General features: G+C 41.3%; 1 protein-coding gene across 8 annotated transcripts in view; it reads left to right on the forward strand.

The window, feature by feature from the left end:
* Positions 1 to 22,868, forward strand: part of casd1 (CAS1 domain containing 1) — a 126,568-nt gene that overhangs the window by 85,215 nt on the left and 18,485 nt on the right. For 6 of the 8 annotated variants that reach the window (XM_061882374.1, XM_061882375.1, XM_061882378.1 and 3 more), the window contains 4 exons: positions 4,424 to 4,525; positions 4,597 to 4,737; positions 14,304 to 14,381; positions 14,461 to 14,553. In XM_061882374.1, coding sequence (XP_061738358.1) covers positions 4,424 to 4,525; positions 4,597 to 4,737; positions 14,304 to 14,381; positions 14,461 to 14,553 — 414 coding nt within the window. Of the gene's footprint in view, positions 1 to 4,423; positions 4,526 to 4,596; positions 4,738 to 14,303; positions 14,382 to 14,460; positions 14,554 to 14,766; positions 15,587 to 22,868 lie in introns of those variants that run through there. The other 2 variants (XM_061882377.1, XM_061882376.1) reach the window with 2 other exon arrangements.

Here is a 22,868-nt window from a genome sequence, read left to right on the forward strand (position 1 = left end):
AGTTTTATTTGAAAAACAAATGAGATACTTTTTAGAAGAAACATTATTACAGATAACTGTAGTAAACAAGTAGAAATTAAACGTGCATAGGCATTATTAAGAGTAATATGGCAGAAAGTAAATAATATAAAAACTTTAAAATCAATGTGAAAGCTGGCACATGATGGCCATAAGATGTAACTGCAGTTTTTGTCCCAGTATACAATAATAATGTTGATATATGAGAGGTCTCGTCTTACACATATCAGAGAACGTTTCTCAACTATTTGAAAGTTTTGCAATAGAATATGACATCTGAAGTCCTTGGCCAAAAACTGCAGTTTTTGTCCCAGTATACAATAATAATGTTGATATATGAGAGGTCTCATCTTACACATATCAGAGAACACCTCTCAACGATTTGAAAGTTTGGCAATGGACTATGACATCTGAGGTCTTTTGCCATTTTGAGGAGGTAGAAAAAGTCGCTGCTTCTGGAAGACATCAGGTATTGTATGTGTGATATTGATAAATGATGTACTGTAACTGTGGCATCCAACGTGTCCGCTGCACGCCCACTCTGTAAATAAGGGAAAAGCAAATCTAAAAGATATAGATGTACGTTTGTTATTTATTAATTATTATTGTAATCATTTGACTGACACACACACTGACACACAAACCCTAATGTTACGGTTGTAAAAACAACTTGTTGCAGGGTTTCTGCTAGGATTTGTATCTAACACTAAGTTTAAAAAGTAAGTTAAAGTAGCAGTGGTCATTGAAAGCACAAATAACAGAATTGCTCTGCTACAGTCGTTCCCACCGATAGCGCCCTATAACAAGTAACTTTATCTAACACAAGAGTGTAACTATAGTAATGTTTCACAGACCAACAATGACATGTTCATTTTCAAACACTTGCAATGATCCATTCAACTACAAGTTGACGTACTTTATACTCGGCATGGAGTTGTGACTGCTGGTTCCGGAGTTGGAAGTGTTGCGTCTCTTCCCTGCTTTTTCTGGTGATTATATTACCTTTAGCATGCTTTACCAATCCAGAATAAGTCCAGACTTCAGATATTTTCCGTTTACTAGGAGGGCAACATCTCAAGATCAAGGTCCGTGTGTTGTTTTCCTGGTGCGCATGCGCCATCTTCGGAGGCGCAGCGCCTGCTGCTTTTCCAGCAAGTGAGCAGTGTCACATAAAATGCATGCATGTATAAATGAGTTTTTGGATGATTAAAAAATTAAACGGTATTACCAACGGTCCAAAATTTTAGCGTGGTTTATTATTATACCGTTTACCATTCTTTTCCTAGTTACAGTTGTCCATTAACAAGTATAAATATGAACATGCGGTCACGCCGTGTTATTGCTGTCGATGCTGGTCAGTTTTTTAGGGCATTACGGCGAGTGAGAAAGACGCTCGCGGCACTTGCCGTGGTTAAATTTTATCCATCCATTTTCTTCCGCTTATCTGAGGTCAGGTCAAGGGGGCAGCAGCCTAAGCAGAGAAGCCCGGACTTCCCTCTCCCCAGCCACTTCTTCCAGCTCCTCCCGGGGGATCCCGAGGCGTTCCCAGGCCAGCCGCAAGACATTCCCAATGTGTCCTGGGTCTTGCCCTAACACAGATGCCCGAACCACCTCATCTGGCTCCTCTCGATGTGGAGGAGCAGCGGATTTACTTTGAGCTCCGCCCAGATGACAGAGCTTCTCACCCTATCTCTAAGGGAGAGCCCAGCCACCCGGCGGAGGAAGCTCATTTCGCCCGCTGGTACCCGTGATCTTAAATTAAATTAAATTTAAACCCTGCAAACACTACATATTACTCAGCAATATGTATAGCTAGAAGATAAATACAACAAAAAAACACTAACATTCGTATTTCACACCATGAAAATAGGTCAGAGTAATAACTAAAGTGTGTTGTAAAGTCTTATGGCTGTGGGTAGAAAGGACTTGCGGTAGACCTCCTTCTTGCACTGTGGATTAAACAGTGTGTTGCTGAAGGAGCTACTCAGGGCCTCCACAGTGCTGTGCATGGGCTGAGAGATTATGGATAGTCAGCATTCTTCTGTCAGCCACCTCCTCAATGCTGTCTAGTGGGCAGCCCAGGACGGAGTCAGCTTATTAAGTCTGTTTCTGTCTCTAAGCGTGCTGCCCACCCTCACAAACAACAGCATAAAACACTGCAGAAGCAATGTCCTTAAAAGTGCGCTGCAGTGACCCGCACACCCCGAAAGACCTCAGTCTCCTTAAGAGGTGTAGACCACTTTGATCCGTCTTGTACACAGCGTTCAAATTGTGAGTCCAGTCCAGTTTTTGTGTTGAAGTGAACTTCCAGGAATTTAAATGAGTCCACTAATTGTATCTTTGATCTCTGGATGTTCACCGGTGTGGGTGGTGGAGCTTGCCGCCGCAAGTCAGCGTGAACAGGTAAGGTGAGAGCACTGTCACTGTGCTGCAAACTACCACGTCTGAAGAACAGTCACGAAGCCACAGTAACTGCAGCCTGTCCAGGATGTAGTTAATGATTCATGCGGCCAGGTGATGGTCCACTCCCGCCTCTTCCAAGCACTGGAGAAGTCAACCAATATGACTCTCACCGTAAGTGGGTGGGGGCTCGATGCAGCAGGCAGATGATGACATCATCCACACCGCGCGGCTACAGTAGGCAAACTGCAAGCTGCTAATTGCTGTCCCTGTCTGCGCGTAAAGGTGGCTGAGGATGATCTACTCCATGGTCTTGATAAAGTGGGAGGTCAGGGCAACAGCTCTGAAGTCGTTTGGCCCCTTGGAATGAGGTGTTTTAGGGATTGGAACCACACTGGACTTCTTCCAGTGTAGGGACTTTTCCTAGGCCGCGGCTCAGGTTAAAAATGTAGTAGACCACAACAGTTACCTGGTCTGCATATTCCCTGAGTAGCCTGGAACTGATGCCAACTTGGCTTGTAGCTTTCCTGACCTTGTTCCTTCCCAACTCCCTCCTCACTTGATGGGAGAGTCGGGTGAGTGAACTGGGCTGGTGGGTGATAGGTAGGCTGTCTGAGAGGGGTGGACGATGCTAAGGTGAGCAAGTGTGGATGTGAAGGGGTTGCAGTGGGGCCAGAGTCAAACCCGTTGAAAAATACTTTGAGTTTGTTGGCCAACTCTTGGTCGCCAGAAGCTTGGTGATCTCTTCCAGGACCTGAAATTTATTTTAGGCTGGTCCACACTGACATATGTTGTTTTTTTCTTTCATCTGTTGCATTTAAGATTTTGCTGGACTCTTCTCAGCTCCTCGTTTCCTTGGGTGAAAGACCGCTTCTTCTCGTTCAGTCGGGCCTTCATCTCAGTGGTGGCCCAGGGTTTATTGTTGGGAAAACACTGGACCATCTTGGAGTTCAGTGTTTTCCACACAGAAGTTTATATATCCTGTTATGGACTCAGTCTGAGGGTGCATTTACTCTCCTTTGGGGCTGCAGAGCACATCCCCGTCTGTCCCTAATTGCTCACCTGCATCCTCTGTCCACTTCTGGGATGTGATGTCGCGCAAGATAAAGAAACTTGGGGCAGAGGGTGGGCTGTGTATGCATACAACCATGCACAGTGTGGAGCCGCTAAGCTAACAATAAACACCTCCATTATGGCAAACAAACATTTCTTTATCAAAACTATTGTTAAAAATTATGACAAACGCTATTTTCCAATGTTGTAGGGCGTTTGTTTTTTTTCCCCCATTGTATTTATATTTTCTTTCACTTGACTTGGTGGATTGGTCCTCATACTATATCTAAAGAAAAAACAGCCTGTTTGTCCGCTTGGTTTAAAAGGTGACAAAGCATCTTTTTATGAGGGTTATTAGTAGCAACTAAGGATCATGTGCCACGGTCTAGTGTCGAAGAATTTTCTAGAAAAAGTATGTTTTAATGTCGCTCACCTCTCTCTGGCTGTAGTCCCTAGCTGCCAAGCGACTAGCAGATCATTTTGTGTCTCTATACACAGTGTGGAGCGCTCCCCTAAGCTAAAAATAATCAACTACTGTACATTTCTTAATATCCTACTGTTAGTATCATTATAAATAGATTATTACTAAGCAATAGCATTTAGTAAAGTGTATGTACTGTAGAACCACGTTAAAGCAGAAATGAAGCAGATTTTAACAGGAAATTACTGAAATATGTGTTGGGCAGATTGATCCATAAATGGGTTGTCTATACGACGGGTAGTATCAATATAAAATCGATACTAGCGATTAGGTCGACATATTTATTTTCACCAATTTAGTTTTTCTTAACACTTAGAAATTCACGACACAATTTCCTGGACACAGGATCAGTTTAGTCATTGTGTACTATGGACAATATTGTTATTCACCATAAATACATGGAAAATGTACAGTTAGGATGTGATCGGTATGGGCTGATGTCACATCACATGACCTCATCTCTGCTTGCAGGGTTTCTTTGACAGCATCTTCTCAGTCTGGCCCCTCTCCAAACTCTTTGAGCTCAACGGAAGCATCCATGAATGGTGGTTTAGATGGAAGCTGGACAGATTTGTAAGTGGCTGACGACATCCAACACAATTCAGACTTGCGTGTGGCAAATGTGCCGTCGTGTTGTGTTGCAGGCGGTGATACACGGCATGTTGTTTGCCCTCATCTACCTGCTGTTGCAGAAGCGCCAGGTGCTGTTCGAGGGCAAAGGAGAGACACTGTTTTCGGCCAGGATCTCCAACCTGCTCCTCTTCTTCTCTGTCATCACCTTCATCGTAAGACAATGTTTCAATATGTTATACATCAGGGGTCGGCAACCTTTACCACTCAAAGAGCCATTTTGACCCGATTCACAAAGTAAAGAAAACAATGGGAGCCACTAACTCTTTTGAAATTCATAATGAAATAATAATGCATACAGAGTTTTTTTTTGCTTTGTGCTATGTATAAACCAGGGGTCTCAGACACTCGGCCCGCACCTTAATATGAACATTTAATGTTAGTGCGGCCCGCGAGTTTTATGTGAATGCCGCTTGATAGCGTCACACCTGCCAACCGTCCCAATTATTCCGGGAGACTCACGAATTTCAGAGTAATTATTCTCTCGAATGTAGGCTGGTGTTCACCCAATGAACACTAATAAAGGCGTACAATGATGGCACTACCGCCCTCTACAGCTTGTACAAATAGCTTGCCAGCCCAAAGAATTGTTTGACAAGGCTATTGCAGACACATGTAAGAGACTCCAAGGCATCTTTATTCAACAGCAATACATGTTATACTGAGGGTGGCCGTTTAAACAACTTTAGCACTCTTACTAATATGCGCCACACTGTGAACCCACACCAAACAAGAATGACAAACACATTTCAGGAGAACATCCGCACTATAACACAACATAAACACGACAGGACAAATACCCAGAATCCCAAGTATCCTGACTATTCCGGGCTCTATTATACACCCAGCTACCACCAACCCACCCCACCTCTCCGTGCGTCAGTTGAGGTGAGCGTGACTCCATGACTCTTCCTGACTATATTTTACACCCCCGCACCCAACCCCGCCCACCTTACCAACGCATGGGGGGGAATATAGTCAGGAATAGTCATGGATGCAAAGGATTCTGGGTATTTGTTGTGTTGCATTTATGTTGTGTTACTGAGAGGATGTTCTCCCGAAATGTGTTTGTCATTCTTGTTTGGTGAGGCTTCACAGTGTGGCGCATATTAGTAAGAGTGTTAAAGTTGTTTATATCACAACCATCAGTGTACTCTGTATCCTCGAGCATGCCTTGCAGTCGTGTGCGTGTGTCAGCGGAAGCCACATTCAACATGTTGCTGGACTGGAAAGCAGTTTGTACATGTTGTCTGGGGGTGATCGCCAGCAGATATTCGCGGGAATGTTTGCGACTTCTATTGTCTTCTTTACTTTGTGACACGGGTCAAAAGGCTCTTTGAGTGGTAAAGGTTGCCGATTCCTGAACTATGTATATTAAATATTTCCGAATGGTTCAACCGCCACCCGCCCGAATCTATTTCAAATCTATTTTTTCGTCATGTCATCCGCCCGAACCGTCGGCGTCTCAGGCCACTACATGTCTGCATGTCTGGAGCTCCTGGGTCCCACCGTCCATCCCTTCCGGTTGCCAGTCTTGGTTGGGGCCTGCTGTGTCTAGGCCCCTCATCCATTGTGGTAGCTTGGTGCTGCAGGGTATTCTGCGCTGCTGCGAGTCGCCCAGCTGCTGGGGTAGTGATCTTGTGTGTCAGCATGTCTGTGATCTTCTTTTAATGGTGTTTTTTTTTTTTATAATTATGTTTGTTTTTTATTTTATTTTATTTTTATTTTTTTAAGTATTTATTTATTCATTTATTTTTTTTCTCCCTCATCCATCAGGGGGGGAGACTCGACAGGGGGGTTGCTGGTTGTTCCATCTCCATCGTTGGGGTCCTTGCGGGTGGGGTGGGTGGTTCCCGCGGCCATGGACTGGGTGGTCCTGTGGCGGCCGACTTGGGTGGGGTGGCCTGGCGTGGGCCGCGCCGTGCTCTCTGGGGGTGGTGGTGGGCTCGTGGGCGCCCGGGTGCTGTTGGGGTGGGGGCGGTCTTCCTGTCTGGTTGCGGGGAGTCTCTGGGTACCCCCGGGCGGGGCGTCCCGCATTTTTGCCCCTGTGGGGGTTGATCTCTCGCTGGCTTGGGGTCTGGCCGTACGCTGCTTCTCTCGTGCCCTGTCGTCTGCCGGGCGCGTTTATTTGCGACCTGTTGCCTGCTCTTCCGGGCGGGGCGGTAGTCCGGGCTCTGGGGTTCCCGTCGCTGGCAGGCCTGGCTGCGTGGGGCCGGTGGTCCCTGGCTCCCTGGCGCCACGCCTGCTGTTTGGGTTGGGCCCTCTGGGCGGCTGGGGCCGCACTCTGGCTCCCACGCACATTGGGAGTCAAATAAATTGTACATACAAACACACATATACTCACACACACACACCGTTCTTCATACATACACATACATAGGTACCTACGCTCCCACATACATACACAAATACAGTACATACATACATACTCCAAGTTCGTCCATCTACACGCACATTCACGGTACAAACATACACATACTGTACATATATACATATGTACATATAAATATACATATATATATAAATATACATATACATATGATTGTTTATATGTACATATAAACATACATATACACATACAAGTGACGTACAGTCAGGGGCGGCAGGTGAGGCATGGCCTCACCTGCCATCATGGAAAGAAAAAAATGTAAAAAGAAAAAAAAAGAAATTATATTGTTATATGTATCCAGTGATTATACTATAAAGTTATTTTCCATTTAACTTCACCAGTTTTAAATTATTTTTTATTCAAAATCGCTTAATTTTCACATTTGCCGTTCAAATACTGAGAATTACTTCCAGTGAGTCACAGCCAGCTGAGCCTCCCGCGGATTACGCAATGATTCGCCTAACTGCTGTCTGCTGTGCAGTGAGACCGTATTGCTATATGAATTATATTATATATTTCCATAGTTTAGTTAGCTGAGGTATATAATGTACAGTGTATTTTGTCAACAACTGTATGTGTGTAACGTATTTCTTGTGCTGGGCAATCATAAAACTGCTGCGAAACACGTACAATGTGAGGCCCCTGTTCTCCGGCCTCCTGGTGCTAGAGGGCGTTAGTGATCCCAGAGATCATTCTTGCACTACTCGGCTAGGCCGAAGCCGGTATGTTTTAAAGTTGCCGTTTGCTTGCATATAGTAAAAACAACCGTCGAACATTTTACAACTAATTGTAAACTTGTCGATGTTGAGATATTACGCCGAGTTGGTAAGTGAATTTGTTTGCTAATAGTAGCTACTAGCCGTACCCATGTATTTTCTATGGGCGGTTAGCATCGGATTTTAATCCCGTTTCCTCCAATGTTTCTGATCCGATTGAATTTATATTTATCTCGAGTTTTTATTTTGGGTACTTTCATATAGTGACTGAGTATTGTGGCGTTTTAAGGCCATCTGCATTTTTTATGCTACAGTAAAGACAATGAATGAACACGGCCGCTGGAACGCGGTTACACCTGACATAGTGACAACACTGTGTACTGTCGTGTTTGTTATTTTCTACATACATGTGATTATTTAATATTGTTAATGTTAGCAGTATTATTGCTAATAATGATAATAATAAGTGTAATTTATTTATACTATACTAGTACCTGCTACATTAAGTACCAATGATTGTGACACACACACTAGTTGTAGTGAAATTTGTCCTCTGCATTTGACCCATCCCCTTGTTCACCCCCTGGGAGGTGAGGGGAGCAGTGAGCAGCAGCGGCCGGGAATCATTTTTGGTGATTTAACCCCCAATTCCAACCCTTGATGCTGAGTGCCAACCAGGGAAGAATGCTGGTATGAGCTTTTAAACATAAGCTGTTAACTGCTGCCAGTCAAATGGTGAGTAAGATACTCTATAGGGGTTCATATGTTTATAAATCTGACCGTGATGAAGTCAGTGCCTCACCAGCCATGAACCTCGCCGCACGTCACTGACACATACTGTACATTTACATTTACTGTACAAACATTCATATACACATTCTGTACATATACTCATGCACATAATCACGTTTCATCAAACATATATTAACGTTGTTCCCCTAGGGGAAACTGGGTAACACATGGCACACTGACAAAGCTTAACCCATTGTTACTATAGCAATCTACAAGCTTAAGGTTGCCTCTCTCTCGTCCCCTCCATTTTTCGGTATTCCTTTTTTTTGTTTTTTTAATCTTTAGTTATCATTACGTATATGTATTGTTGCATTTGAACAACTGTATTGTTGATAATAGAGGTAAACTATTGGTATTGCTCATGATCGATAGCGCTTTTTCTATTGGTATTTGTATTGCTCCAGTTATAGTGTAAAAATGCTTATTGTCATTTCTTTATTATTATTTATTTCGTTAACTGCTTGCTTGCTATCACTTTTACGATCTTATTTGTACATATTGTATGTGCTGGTGATGTTTTATTGTTTTTGTCTCTCTGTCTAATCCCCCTCTTATCCCCACAATTCCCCCCTCTGTCTTCCTTTTTTTCTTTTTCTATCCCCTCCTGCTCCGGCCCGGCTGCACCAAATGATAATATAAATACATTCAGGGCCTGAAGTTAACTTTTTTTGGCCGCTAGCCACTGTGGCAGGTGGATTTTGAAATCCACCAGCCACTGTGGCAGGTGGATTTTGAAATCCACCTGCCACAGTGGTTTTTTACCAGCCAAAATTTTCTGTGCCTAAAATAAAGGTGAATGACTCAGAAATTGCATAAGAATGGTTCTTGAACTTGGACAGAATACACATCAAAGTGCTGTCGAGTTATTAACCAACTTAATCTCATTAATGACTCGACCTAAATAGTACTTGATCGCACATCCACACGTAGTCAGAGAAGGGTCTCATCTTCTTTCCAATTGCGTTAACGTTCCGAAACAGGAGCTTCATGTTCTCCAACTGCGCTGTTTTCATTGAGGTCAGTGCCTTGACCGCAGCTGTCAGCTCTGGGGTAACCGTCTTCCCCACTTTACAGTTGATTGTTTGCAAGTGGCTTTTTGAGGACTTGTGGTCCTTGCCTCTTAACTTTAAATGTTTTGTCCCGATTACAAATGGGTTTGATTTCGCTTTTTCCGAGCCATACATACGGCAATCCTGACAGTACATCTCTTCTGTTGTGACATCATAAGACCAGCCAGTCGCGAACCTTGCCATCCCCGCTTACTTTCCACTTCGTATTAAAAGGTCTTTTTTTTATTTATTTTTTTTTATATCATCTTCCTCATCGTCCTTTTGTTTGCCTGTTAAAGCCGGCGCCGGCCTCTTCATGCCAGCGATATTCCGCCACATTTTGGTTTTAAAATCCAAGAAAATGGTGCGGGGGCTTGCTTAGAACACACAACACACATAGGCTACCTGATTGGTCAACAACACACAACACTTGCTCAGTGTTGTGTGTTGTCAACACTGAGCAAGTGTTGACAACACTTGCTCAGTGTTGTCACTTGCTGTCAATCTACCTGCCAATGTGGCAGGTAGATTGACAGTTTCATCCGCCAATCACAAAAGTTACCCAATTTGGCGTGTGGGCGGGTGCCAATTTCATGCCCTGAATAGATTTAATGAAGTCAAATTGAAATAAGGCAACAAGAGAAGTATCCTACACTTCTCTTTTGTAAAGTAAATCTGAACAGCCGATATAGGCACCTACATCAACTATATGTCTTGCCTGAGAAGCTGGACAGGACAAAAAAAAAGAAAAGGTGATGTAACACAGTGGTGAACATGCCCTTTCCCAATTACTTTGGCACGTGTTGCAGCCATGAAATTCTAAGTTAATTATTATTTGCAAAAAAAAAAGTTTGAGTTTGAACATCAAATATGTTGTCTTTGTAGTGCATTCAACTGAATATGGGTTGAAAATGATTTGCAAATCATTGTATCCTGTTTAAATTTACATCTAACACAATTTCCCAACTCATATGGAAACGGGGTTTGTGTATATATATATATATATATATATATATATATATATATATATATATATATATATATATATATATATATATATATATATATATATATATATATATATAGATGGATGGATACAGTAGGTAAATATGTATGTGTATGTGTGTGTATATATACCGGTGTGTATAAATATATATATATACATATGTGTGTATATATATATATATATATTGTTTAGGTATGTAAATATATATGTCTATATTTAGTCAGCCACCGATTGTGCAAGTTATCCACTTAAATTGATGACAGAGGTCCGTAATTTTCATCATAGGTACACTTCAACTGTGCGAGACAGAATGTGAAAAAAATCCAGGAATTCACATTGTAGGAATTTTAAAGAATTTATTTGTAAATTATGGTGGAAAATAAGTATTTGGTCATTTCAAACAAGGAAGATATCTGGCTCTCACAGACCTGTAACTTCTTCTTTAAAGGCCTACTGAAATGAGATTTTCTTATTCAAACGGGAATAGCAGGTCCATTCTATGTGTCATACTTGATCGTTTCGCGATATTGCCACAATTTTGCTGAAAGCTTTTAGTAGAAAACATCGATGATAAAGTTCGCAACTTTTGGTCGCTAATTGAAAAGTCCTGCCTGTACCGGAAGTATTTGCGCGTGACGTCACTGGTTGCAGGGCTCCACACATATTCCCATTGTTTTTAATGGGAGCCACCAGCAGTAAGAGCAATTCGGACTGAGAAAGCGACAATTTCCCCATTAATTTGAGCGAGGATGAAAGATTCGTGAACTAGGATATTGATAGTGAAGGAACACAAAAAAAATAAAATAAATAAAAATAAAAAAGCGACGGCAGTGTGAGTGTTACAAATGTAATTACCGTATTTTTCGGAGTATAAGTCGCTCCGGAGTATAAGTCGCACCTGCCGAAAATGCATAACAAAGAAGGAAAAAAACATATATAAGTCACACTGGAGTATAAGTCGCATTTTTTGGGGAAATGTATTTGATAAAACCCAACACCAAGAATAGACATTTGAAAGGCAATTTAAAATAAAGAATAGTGAACAACAGGCTGAATAAGTGTACGTTATATGACATAAATAACCAACTGAGAAGGTGCCTGGTATGTTAACGTAAGATATTATGGTAAGAGTCTTTCAAATAACTATAACATATAGAACATGCTATACGTTTACCAAACAATCTGCCACTCCTAATTGCTAAATCCGATGAAATCTTATACGTCGAGTCTCTTACGTGAATGAGCTAAATAATATTATTTGATATTTTACGGTAATGTGTTAATAATTTCACACATAAGTCGCCCCTGAGTATAAGTCGCACCCCCGGGAAAACTATGAAATAAAACTGCGTCTTACAGTCCGAAAAATACGGTAGACACATTTACTAGGATAATTCTGGAAGATCCTTTATCTGCTTATTGTTTTAATAGTGTTTTTGTGAGATTTTAAAGATTGTAAAAGATTGTAAGGACATACCTCGAGGTCGGATGACTGCGGTGAACACGAAGTGTCTCAGAGAGAAGCCGAGGAGCCAAGCACACAGCTGCCGCTGCTGCAGGACGACGAATAATCCAAGGATTTCTCCGGTAAGGTATATAGCACAATTTCCCCTTCCAAAAAGATGCTGGTTGACGTAGAGAAAACATGTTCGCTTGACTGCTCCGCTTCACAACAAACAAAGAAACATCGGCTGTGTCTCGGTGCTAAAGAGAGCTGCAATACACCGCTTTCCACCAACAGCATTGTTTTTTATAGTCTCCATTATTAAATGAACAAATTGCAAAAGATTCAGCAACACAGATGTCCAAAATACTGTGTAATCATGCGATTAAACCAGACTACTTTTAGCCGCGAGTGGTGCAGCTGCAAATATTTCCTGACAGTCAGTGACATCACGCGTACGCGTCATCATTCTGCGACGTTTTCAACAATTTAAATTTAAAATTGCAATTTAGTCAATTAAAAAGGCCGTATTGGCATGTGTTGCAATTTTAATATTTCATCATTGATGTATAAACTATCAGACTGCGTGGTCGGTAGTAGTGGGTTTCAGTAGGCCTTTAAGAAGCTCTTCTGTCCTCCACTCGTTACCTGTATTAACGGAACTTGTTTGAACTCATTATCTGTATAAAAGACACCTGTCCACAGCCTCAAACAGTCAGACTTCAAACTCCACTATGGCCAAGACCAACAAGCTGTCGTAGGACACCAGGAGAAGAATTGTAGACCTGCACCAGACTGGGAAGAGTGAATCTACACTAGACAAGCAGCTTTGTGTGAAAAAAATCAACTGTGGGAGTAGTTATCAGAAAATGGAAGACATACAAGACCACTGATAATCTCCCTTGATTTGGAGCTCCACGCAATATCTCATCCCGTGGGGTCAAAAGGATCATGAGAACGGTGAGCAAAAATCCCAGAACCACACGGGGTACCTGGTGAATGACCTGCAGAGAGCTGGGGCCAAAGTAACAAAGGTTACAATCAGTAACACACTTCGCCGACAGGGATTAAAATCCTGCAGTGCCAGATGTGTCCCCCTTCTTAAGTCAGTGCATGTCCACGCCCGTCTGAAATTTGCCAGAGAGCACATGGATGATACAGCAGAGGATTGGGAGAATGTCATGTGGTCAGATGAAATCAAAATATAACTTTTTGGTATAAACTCAACTCGTCGTGTTTGGAGGAAGAAAAATACTGAGTTGCATCCCAAGAACACCACACCTACTGTGAAGCATGGGGGTGGAAACATCATGCTTCTGGGCTGTTTTTCTGCTAAGGGGACAGGACGACTGATCAGTGTTAAGGAAAGAATGAATGTGGCCATGTATCGTGAGATTTTGAGCCAAAACCTCCTTCCATCAGTAAGAGCTTTGAATATGAAACGTGGCTGGGTCTTCCAGCGTGACAATGATCCTAAACACACCGCCCGGGCAACGAAGGAGTGGCTCCGTAAGAAGCATTTGAAAGTCCTGAAGTGGCCTAGCCAGTCTCCAGACCTCAACCCCATAGAAAATATGTGGAGGGAGTTGAAAATCCGTGTTGCTCGGCGACAGCCCCAAAACATCATTGTTCTCGAGAAGATCTGCATAGAGGAATGGGCCAAAATACCAGCTATTGTGTGTGCAAACCTGGTAAAGACCTATAGTAATCGTTTGACCTCTGTTATTGTCAACAAAGGTTATGTTACAAAGTATTGAGTTGAATTTTTGTTATTGACCAAATACTTATTTTCCACCATCATTTACAAATAAATTCTTTAAAATTCCTACAATGTGAATTCCTGGATATTTTTTTTTCACATTCTGTCTCTCACAGTGGAAGTGTACCTATGATGAAAATTACAGACTTCTGTCATCATTTTAAGTGGGAGAACTTGCACAATTGGTGGCTGACTAAATACTTTTTTTACCCCACTGTATATGTGTGTCTGTATGTGTGTGTATATATATATATATCTATATAGATATATATATAGATATATATATATATATAGATAGATATTTTATAGGTATATAAATATATGTGCGTGTACGTGTATGTATAGTACATGTATGACTGTACTAAGAGCAATTTTTTGTTGAAAAGGCATGTTCATCAAGTCTGTATTAAGGGGTTTATAACTTTATATTTGTAGTGTACATAAGTACAGTCAGAATGATAATGACTGATTGCCAAAGTCTGCAGGATCCATCAGGAATGATCCTCCTCAATCTCTTCATGTCTTTACTATAGGAATCAAAGATTAAGAGTTGTTTGTATTTGCAGACATATTCTGTGTGGGCAAGCAAGTGCAAGAAGAAAAGCGAGTGCAACGAGATGCATCCATATGTTTCTGTGGTGCAGGTATTCTTCTTCATGGATTCTTCTGGAAACACTTCATTCTTGTTAATTTCTAACAGGATGTGTGCTGTATCTTCCTCAGATCTTAGCCTTCATTCTCATTCGCAACATCCCAGGCTATGCTCGCTCAGTCTACAGCTCATTCTTTGCCTGGTTTGGCAAGATTTCCTTGGAGGTAAGACCACTTCAGTCAGACAACAAAACATCTCATGCTCGTGTATGTAACTACGTATACTTACACGTAGTTACAAGTACTTACATGTAGTTACATTTAACTAACATGTAGTTACATGTAGTTTCATGTAACTAGGGTTGTACAGTATTCGGGTACTAGTATGGTATCGCAGTACTAATAAATCAAAAATGGTACTATACTCTGTTTAAAAAGTACAGGTTCTGTCTATCTGTGTTGGCCCTGCGATGAGGTGGTGACTTGTCCAGGGTGTACTCCGAATGCAGCAGAGATTGGCTCCAGCTCCCAACGCGACCCTGAAAGGGACAAGCGGTAGAAAATGGATGGATGGGGTCCCAATTTTTTTTTTAATGGGCATGACGGTGCCCTGTCACGTCATGACATTGTTGGGTTTACGAGCAGAAAAGTGTGTTTGGCAGCGCACAATCACAGAGTACTTACAAACAGACAGGGTGTGTAGACAGAAAAGAGAGAATGAACACATTTTGGCCTAAAAACTGACGATAACAGTGAAGCTTTAACACTGTAACGCCCTCATGAAGAGGTGCTATAAGACATAGCTAGCTAGCTAGCAGCGAACATCCATCCGCAGTTGGCAGTGTTTTAGCTTTTAGCACTGTAAAATTAAAGGTCTAACACGTAGTTACATACATCTACATGTTACATGTAACTACATGTTAGACCTTTAACTTCACAGTGAAAGTCATTTGGTTCTTTGGTCGGAATGACTAGGCCGTTAATTGCTTACAACTTGGTCACTTTATTTATAATTTCCATAGGGCTCAACCGGACATCCACCATGTAAGTGTAAATACATGTACTTACTTGTAGTTACACGTAATAATAATAAATAATGTGTACACATACTTACTTGTAGTTACACGTAATAATAATAAATATGTAACTAAATGTACTTACACGCAAGTAAGTGTATTTACACGTAACTCCATTTCTATGTAATTACGTGTAAGTACACATACAGTACGTATTATTAAAAGTATAATGACAGACTTACATGTGTATATATGTATTTATTTATTACATACATCTATGTGTATATATGTATGTCTTAATACATACACATATACATACAGTATGTATATGTACGTATACATGTTAATGTACATATATACGTATGTGTGTATACATTCATGTGTGTGTATATATATACATTCATATGTGTATATACATATACATTCATATAAATGTATATATGTGTGTATATATACTGTATATATATATACATTCATATATGTGTATATATGTATACATACATACGTATGTGTATATATGTATACATATATAGACATATGAATTTAAAATGTATATATACATATGTATGTATTTATACATACATATATGCATTTTTACAATGTATATGTATTTTATGTATATATTTATCGATTAGGGTTGTACGATACCGTTACCTACCGGTAGGTAAGTTCCAAAGTATCGCAAAGTATTGCGATACTAATCAATTGAAATCGGTACTATACCATCTTTGAAAAGTACCGGTACTGCTCTTTCACCTGAGTCACTACCGGGTTTTGAGTGTGTCAAAACGCACACACAAAGTGCATACAACAAAAAACATTTTGGAGAGAAAAATGGCAAAAAACTAAAAATATACTGGGTAATAAAGAGGATGCCTGGAGCGCAATATTGAGGTATTTTGGATTCAAAACTAACAATAAAGATGACTTGTTTCAATTATTGTTTTTACACCTTTCCTGCTTGTCGGCTCGCAGACCGCGGTCAAGCAGAGCAGGGGAGACCTTTCACCACAGCTGTTTTAAAACAAGCCTCACCAAATATATCGATTAGTATTACCACTTTTGCTTCAAACTTAGGTTAACATTTAAATAAGCATTCAAATCTGCACAAGGAGTTATAAAAGTGACAGGTAATAATCTAGTTGTTACACCTCTCTGAGCGGCCACCTTATCGTGGTGGAGGAGTTTGCGTGTCCCAATGATCCTAGAAGTTATGTTGTCCGGGGGCTTTATGCCCCCGTAGGGTCTCCCAAGAGAAACTGGTCCTAGGTGAGGGATCAGACAAAGAGCAGCTCAAAGACCTCTGTGAAGAATACAGACGAAGGACCCAGATTTCCCTCACTGGGGGGAAGGAGCCTTAGCCAGTGCGCGAGGTGAAGTTCCGGCTAGATAGAATAGAATAGAAAATACTTTATTGATCCCTGGGGGAAATTCAGCACCACAGTTTGCTCACAATAAATAATGATAATAATAAATAATATATTATATTTAATTAATAATAAATGAATAATATAAATATATTATACATATATTCTACATTTAAGTGCAGTCAACAAGGAACATATATTATGCATTATACAGTCTGATGGCTGTCGGTATGAAGGACCTCCTGTGTCGTTCCGTGTTGCATTTTGGAAGTCTGAGCCTTCCACTGAACGTGCTCATTCTCTCCGCAAGGTCCGAGTGTACTGGGTGGGAGGTGTTGTCCATAATTGCTAGGAGTTTTGCTAGACTTCTCCTCTTTGACACCACCACCAGAGAGTCTAGCTCCACTCCCACCATGTTACTGACCAGCTTGTCCAGTCTGTTTGTGTCCCTCACTCTCAGCCCGCTGCCCCAGCAAGCCACGGTGTACAAGAAGGCGCCCACCACCACCGACTCGTAGAACATCTTCAAAGTTAAAGTACCAATGATTGTGGCAAAATTATTCTCTGCATTTGACCCATCACCATTGATCACCCCCTGGGAGGTGAGGGGAGCAGTGGGCAGCAGCGGTGCCGCGCCCGGGAATCATTTTTGGTTATTTAACCCCCAATTCCAACCCTTAATGCTGAGTGCCAAGCAGGGAGTTAATGGGTCCCATTTTTATAGTCTTTGGTTTGACTCAGCCGGGGTTTGAACTCACGACCTACCGATCTCAGGGTGGTCACTCCACCCACTAGGCCATCTTTGTACAGACGTTGAAAGATCCTAGCTCTAGATCTGTCCCTTCTTGTAGAGGGCCTCAGCGTGTTTTGACCCATTCAGCTTGTTGTCGATGTGCAATCTGAGGTATTTATGATCCTCAACCATGTCCACATCGACCCCCCTGATGGAAACAGGGGTCGCCGGAGTACTCTTCCTCCTTCCGTGGTCTTCGTCACATTGAGCTGGAGGTGGTTCTTTCCACACCATGTGACAAAGTCCTCCACCAGTGCCCTGTATTCCTCATCATCACCATCCTCAATACACCCCACTATCGCAGAGTCATCAGAAAACTTCTGAAGGTGGCAGGACTCTGACTGATAGTGGAAGTCGGTGGTGTAAATGGTGAAGAGGAAGGGGGAGAGGACAGTTGTGGTCTGACCGGCCCAGCTCTGGGAGTGCTATGGAGCTATACGCATTCTTGATGTTTGCAATTCCTGTGGTGTGGCAGATGACATACTGAGTGAAGTTGGGTAGTGATTTGTCCATAGTAACATGGTTAAAATCCCCCGAGATGAGGATGAGAGTTTTCGGGTGCTGGGTATGTAGTCTGGCTATGGAGCTGTGGATGGCATCACTGCCGTCTGCAGCGTTAGCAGAGGGGGGGAAGTATACTGCCACCATTATAACATGCAGAATCTCCCTGGGCAAATAATATGGTCTGAGTCCTACAGCTAACATCTCTATATTCGGGTGACAGTGGCGCTCTTTTATTGTAATATGACCGGGATGACAATATTTCTTATTAATATACAAAGCAAGCCCCCCTCCTTTCCGCTTGCCGTTATTTCGGTCCCGGTCAGCGCGCACCATTTCTAAACCGTTTATAGAGATGTTACTATCCGGAACATCGTCGTACAGCCACTTCTCAGTAAAACACATTAGGCTACACTCACGATATGCTTTCTGTCTACCGGCAAGCACCGACAACTCATCCATTTTGTTTGCCAGAGAGCGCACTTTACCCATTATGACGGAAGCAAGATTTGGCTTATATCTCCTCTCCCTCCTCGTTTCAGCCCTCTTCGGTTATCGAACGTCTCCCTTTCCCTCGACAGCCACGAGCACCTCTATAGGTCCTTTTTAGCGCCTCCGGGATCTGGTTAATTAGCGCCGGGTCTCTTAACTGGATGCTAATAACTGGTGCCGCTAACAACTGTTCCCTGGTGTAGATGAAAGAGCCTATCCACTGTTGTTGCCCGTTTGAGCTCTTCATAAGCGTCCCCACCGTCAGTAGGACGAACAAAACACTTCTAAACTGCATGTTTAGAAGGGCACGACTTGATAGAAAGTAAATGTAAAAATATAAAAAAGTACAAAACGAACAAAATAAAGAGACAAGGACGGCGCGAACTGTAGCAGCGGCCGTCTAGATGGACGCAAGCGCACTAAATACCTGTTTTTGCTTACGCACCAAACAGCAGTTCAGAGTACCCACCCTTTTTGGATTCATTCAAGAGAGTTCTGGAAAGTGATTCACTTGTCCTACTGGGGGAGTTGAACGCTAATGTCGGCAACGACAGTCCGCCGGGATCTGAACCCGAGTGGTGTTTTGTTGTTGGACTTTTTTGCTCGTCAGAGATTGTCCATAACGAACACCATGTTCAACCATAAGGGTGCACTTGGCACCAGGACACCCGAGGCCGCAGTTCCATGATCGACAACCATGATCGACTTTTTTCGTTGTCATCGGATTTGCGGCCTCATGTTTTGGACAGTCGGGTGAAGAGAGGGGCGGAGCTTTCTACCACTCACTACCTGGTGGTGAGTTGGCTGCGATGGTGGGGGAGGATGCCGGACAGACCCGGCAGCCCCAAACGCATTGTAAGGCTCTGCTCGGAACGTTTAGCAGAGTCTCCTCTTAGAGAGAGTTTCAATTCCCGTCTCCGGAAGAACTTTGTACATGTCACGAGGGAAGCGCTGGACATTGATTCCGAGTGGACGATGTTCGGTACCTCTATTGTCGAGGCGGCCAATTGGAGCTGTGGCTGCAGGGTGGTTGGTGCCTGTCATGGCGGTAATCCTAGGTGGACACCAGCAATGAGGGATGCCGTCAAGCTCAAGAGTCCTATCGGGCTCTTTTGGCTCATAGGACTCCGGGGTAAGCAGACAGGTACCGACAGGCCGCTAAGCGGTGTGCGGCATCAGAGGTCATGGAGGCAAAATATCGGATATGGGAGGAGTAAGGGGAAGCCGTGGAAAACGACTTCCAGACGGTTTCTTAGCGATTCCGGACCACCAACCGCCGCCTCAGGAAGGGGAAGCAGCGCAATGTCAACACCGTGTATGGTGGGGATGGTGTTCTGCTGACCTTGACTGCGGATGTTGTGGATCGGTGGAGGGAATACTTAAAAGACCTCCTCAATCCTACCAAGACGTCTTCCTATGAGTAAGCAGTGCCTGGAGAATCTGTGGTGGGCTCTCCTATTTCTGGGGATGAGGTTGCAGAGGTAGTTAAAAAGCTTTTCGATGGCAATGCCCCGGGGGTGGATGTGAACCGCCCGGAGTTCCTTAAAGCTCTGGATGCTTTGGGGCTGGCTTGGTTGACAAGACTCTGCAACATCGAGTGGACATCAGGGGCTATGCCGCTGGATTGGCAGACTGGGGTGGTGGTTCCTCTCTTTAAGAAGAGTGTGTTCCAACTCCCCTGGAATCACATTCCCCAGCCTTCCCGGTAAGGTCTATTCAGGTGTACTGGAGAAGAGGCTATGCCTGAGAGTCGAACCTCGGATTCAGGATGAACAGTTTGGTTTTCGTCCTGGTCGTGGAACTGTGGACCAACTTTATACTCTCGGCAGGGTCCTTGAGGTGCATGGGAGTCTGCATGTGCTTTGTGGACTTGGAGAAGGCATTCGAACGTGTACCCCGGGAAGTCCTGCTGCTCAGAGAGTATGGGGTAAAGGACTGATAGTATCAACTCCCTGTATGATCAGTGTCAGAGCTTGGTCCGCATTGCCGGCAGTAAAGTCGGACGTTTCCAGTGAGGGTTGGACTCCGCCAAGGCTGCCCTTTCTTACTGATTTTGTTCATAACCTTCATGGACAGAATTTCTAGGCACAGAATTTCGCTACCCCCCCATTCCCCCCCCCCTCCCGCCAGCCCTATTGTAGCCCATAAGAGTTAGGGCTGCATTGGATTCTGGGTATTTGTTCTGTTGTGTTTATGTTGTGTTACGGTGCGGATGTTCTCCCAAACTGTGTTTGTCAATCTTGTTTGGTATGTGTCCACAAGATTTGTGTGGCGCATATTTGTAACAGTGATAAAGTTGTTTATACGGCCACCCTCAGTGTGACCTGTATGGCTGTTGATCAAGTATGTCTTGCCGTCTATACCATCTGTGGGTAAGCAGAAGCCTCATACAATATGTGTCTGATCCGGCACACTGGTTATATGGTGGAAAAGCAGACCCTTTTAGGGGTGCGGGGGGGTTGGAGCCTATCTCAGCTGCATTCCGGTGTAAGGCGGGGTACACCCCGGACAAGTCACCATCTCATCACAGGGTATTTATTTATTTATATATATATATATATATATATATATATATATAATATATATATATATATATATATATATATATATATATATATATATATATATATATATATATATATATATATATATATATACACACACACACAATAGGTACACTTCAACTGTGAGAGACAGAATGCGAAAAAGAAATCCAGGAATTCACATTGTAGGAATATTAAAGAAATTATTTGTAAATCATGGTGGAAAATAAGTATTTGGTCAATAATAAAAATTCAACTCAATGCTTTGTAATATAACCTTTGTTGGCAATAACAGAGGTCAAACGATTACTATAGGTCTTTACCAGGTTTGCACACACACAGTAGCTGGTATTTTGGCCCATTCCTCTATGCAGATATTCTGTGAATCATGGGGGTGGAAACATCATGCTTTGGGGCTGTTTTTCTGCTAAGGGGACAGGACGATTGACCCGTGTTAAGGAAAGAACGAATGGGGCCATGTATTGTGAGATTTTGAGCCAAAACCTCCTTCCATCAGTGAGAGCTTTGAATGGTTGACCAAATACTTATTTTCCACCATATTTTACAAATAAATTCTTTAAAATTCCTACAATGATATTTCTTGGATTTTTTTTTTCACATTCTGTCTCTCACAGTTGAAGTGAGAATGATAACAAATTACGGACATTGTCATCATTTTAAGTGGGATATATATATATATATATATATATATATATATATATATATATATATATATATATATATATATATATATATATATATATATATATATATATATATATATATATATATATATATATGTGTGTATATATATGTATGTATGTATTTATCTGTGTGTATGTATGTATATGTATTTTTATATATATATATATGTATGTATATATATATGTATGTGTGTATATATACACATATTTACATATGTGTATATATATATATATATATATATATATATATATACATTTTCTAATGCTTGTCGCGGGGGGCGCTGGTGCCTATCTCAGCTATATATGTATATTTATATATGTATATAAATATATATGTATATATATGTTTGTATGTATATTTACATATGTGTATATATATGTGTATATATGTGTGTGTATATATGTATATTTATATATATATATATTTATGTGTATATATGTATATATATGTGTATATATATATGTATATGTATTTATGTATATATATATATATGTGTGTGTTTATATATATTTACATATGTGTATATACATGTATATTTATATAAGTGTGTATATATATACATATATACATATATTAATATATATATATATATATATATATATATATATACATGTATATATATATGTGTGTGTGTGTGTATATATATATATATATGTCTTGATTGGATTATCCAGAGGATAGTGCTCGATACCGTGGTAGAGCGCAATATGTGTGTGGGAAAAATCACAAGACTACTTCATCTCTACATAACTGTTTCATGAGGGGTTCCCCTCAAAATCTCCTGATTGAGGGAACCCCTCATGAATATTTATATATGTATATAAATATATATGTATATATATGTTTGTATGTATATTTACATATGTGTATATATATATGTATATTTATGTGTATATATGTGTGTGTGTGTATATATGTATATTTATATATATATATATATATATATTTATGTGTATATATGTATATATATGTGTATATATATGTATATGTATTTATGTATATATATATATATGTGTGTGTATATATATATTTACATATGTGTATATACATGTATATTTATATAAGTGTGTATATATATACATATATACATATATTAATATATATATATATATATATATATATA

The sequence above is a fragment of the Nerophis ophidion genome, linkage group LG21, assembly GCF_033978795.1.
Source record: "Nerophis ophidion isolate RoL-2023_Sa linkage group LG21, RoL_Noph_v1.0, whole genome shotgun sequence".
NCBI classification, from domain to species: Eukaryota; Metazoa; Chordata; class Actinopteri; order Syngnathiformes; family Syngnathidae; genus Nerophis; species Nerophis ophidion.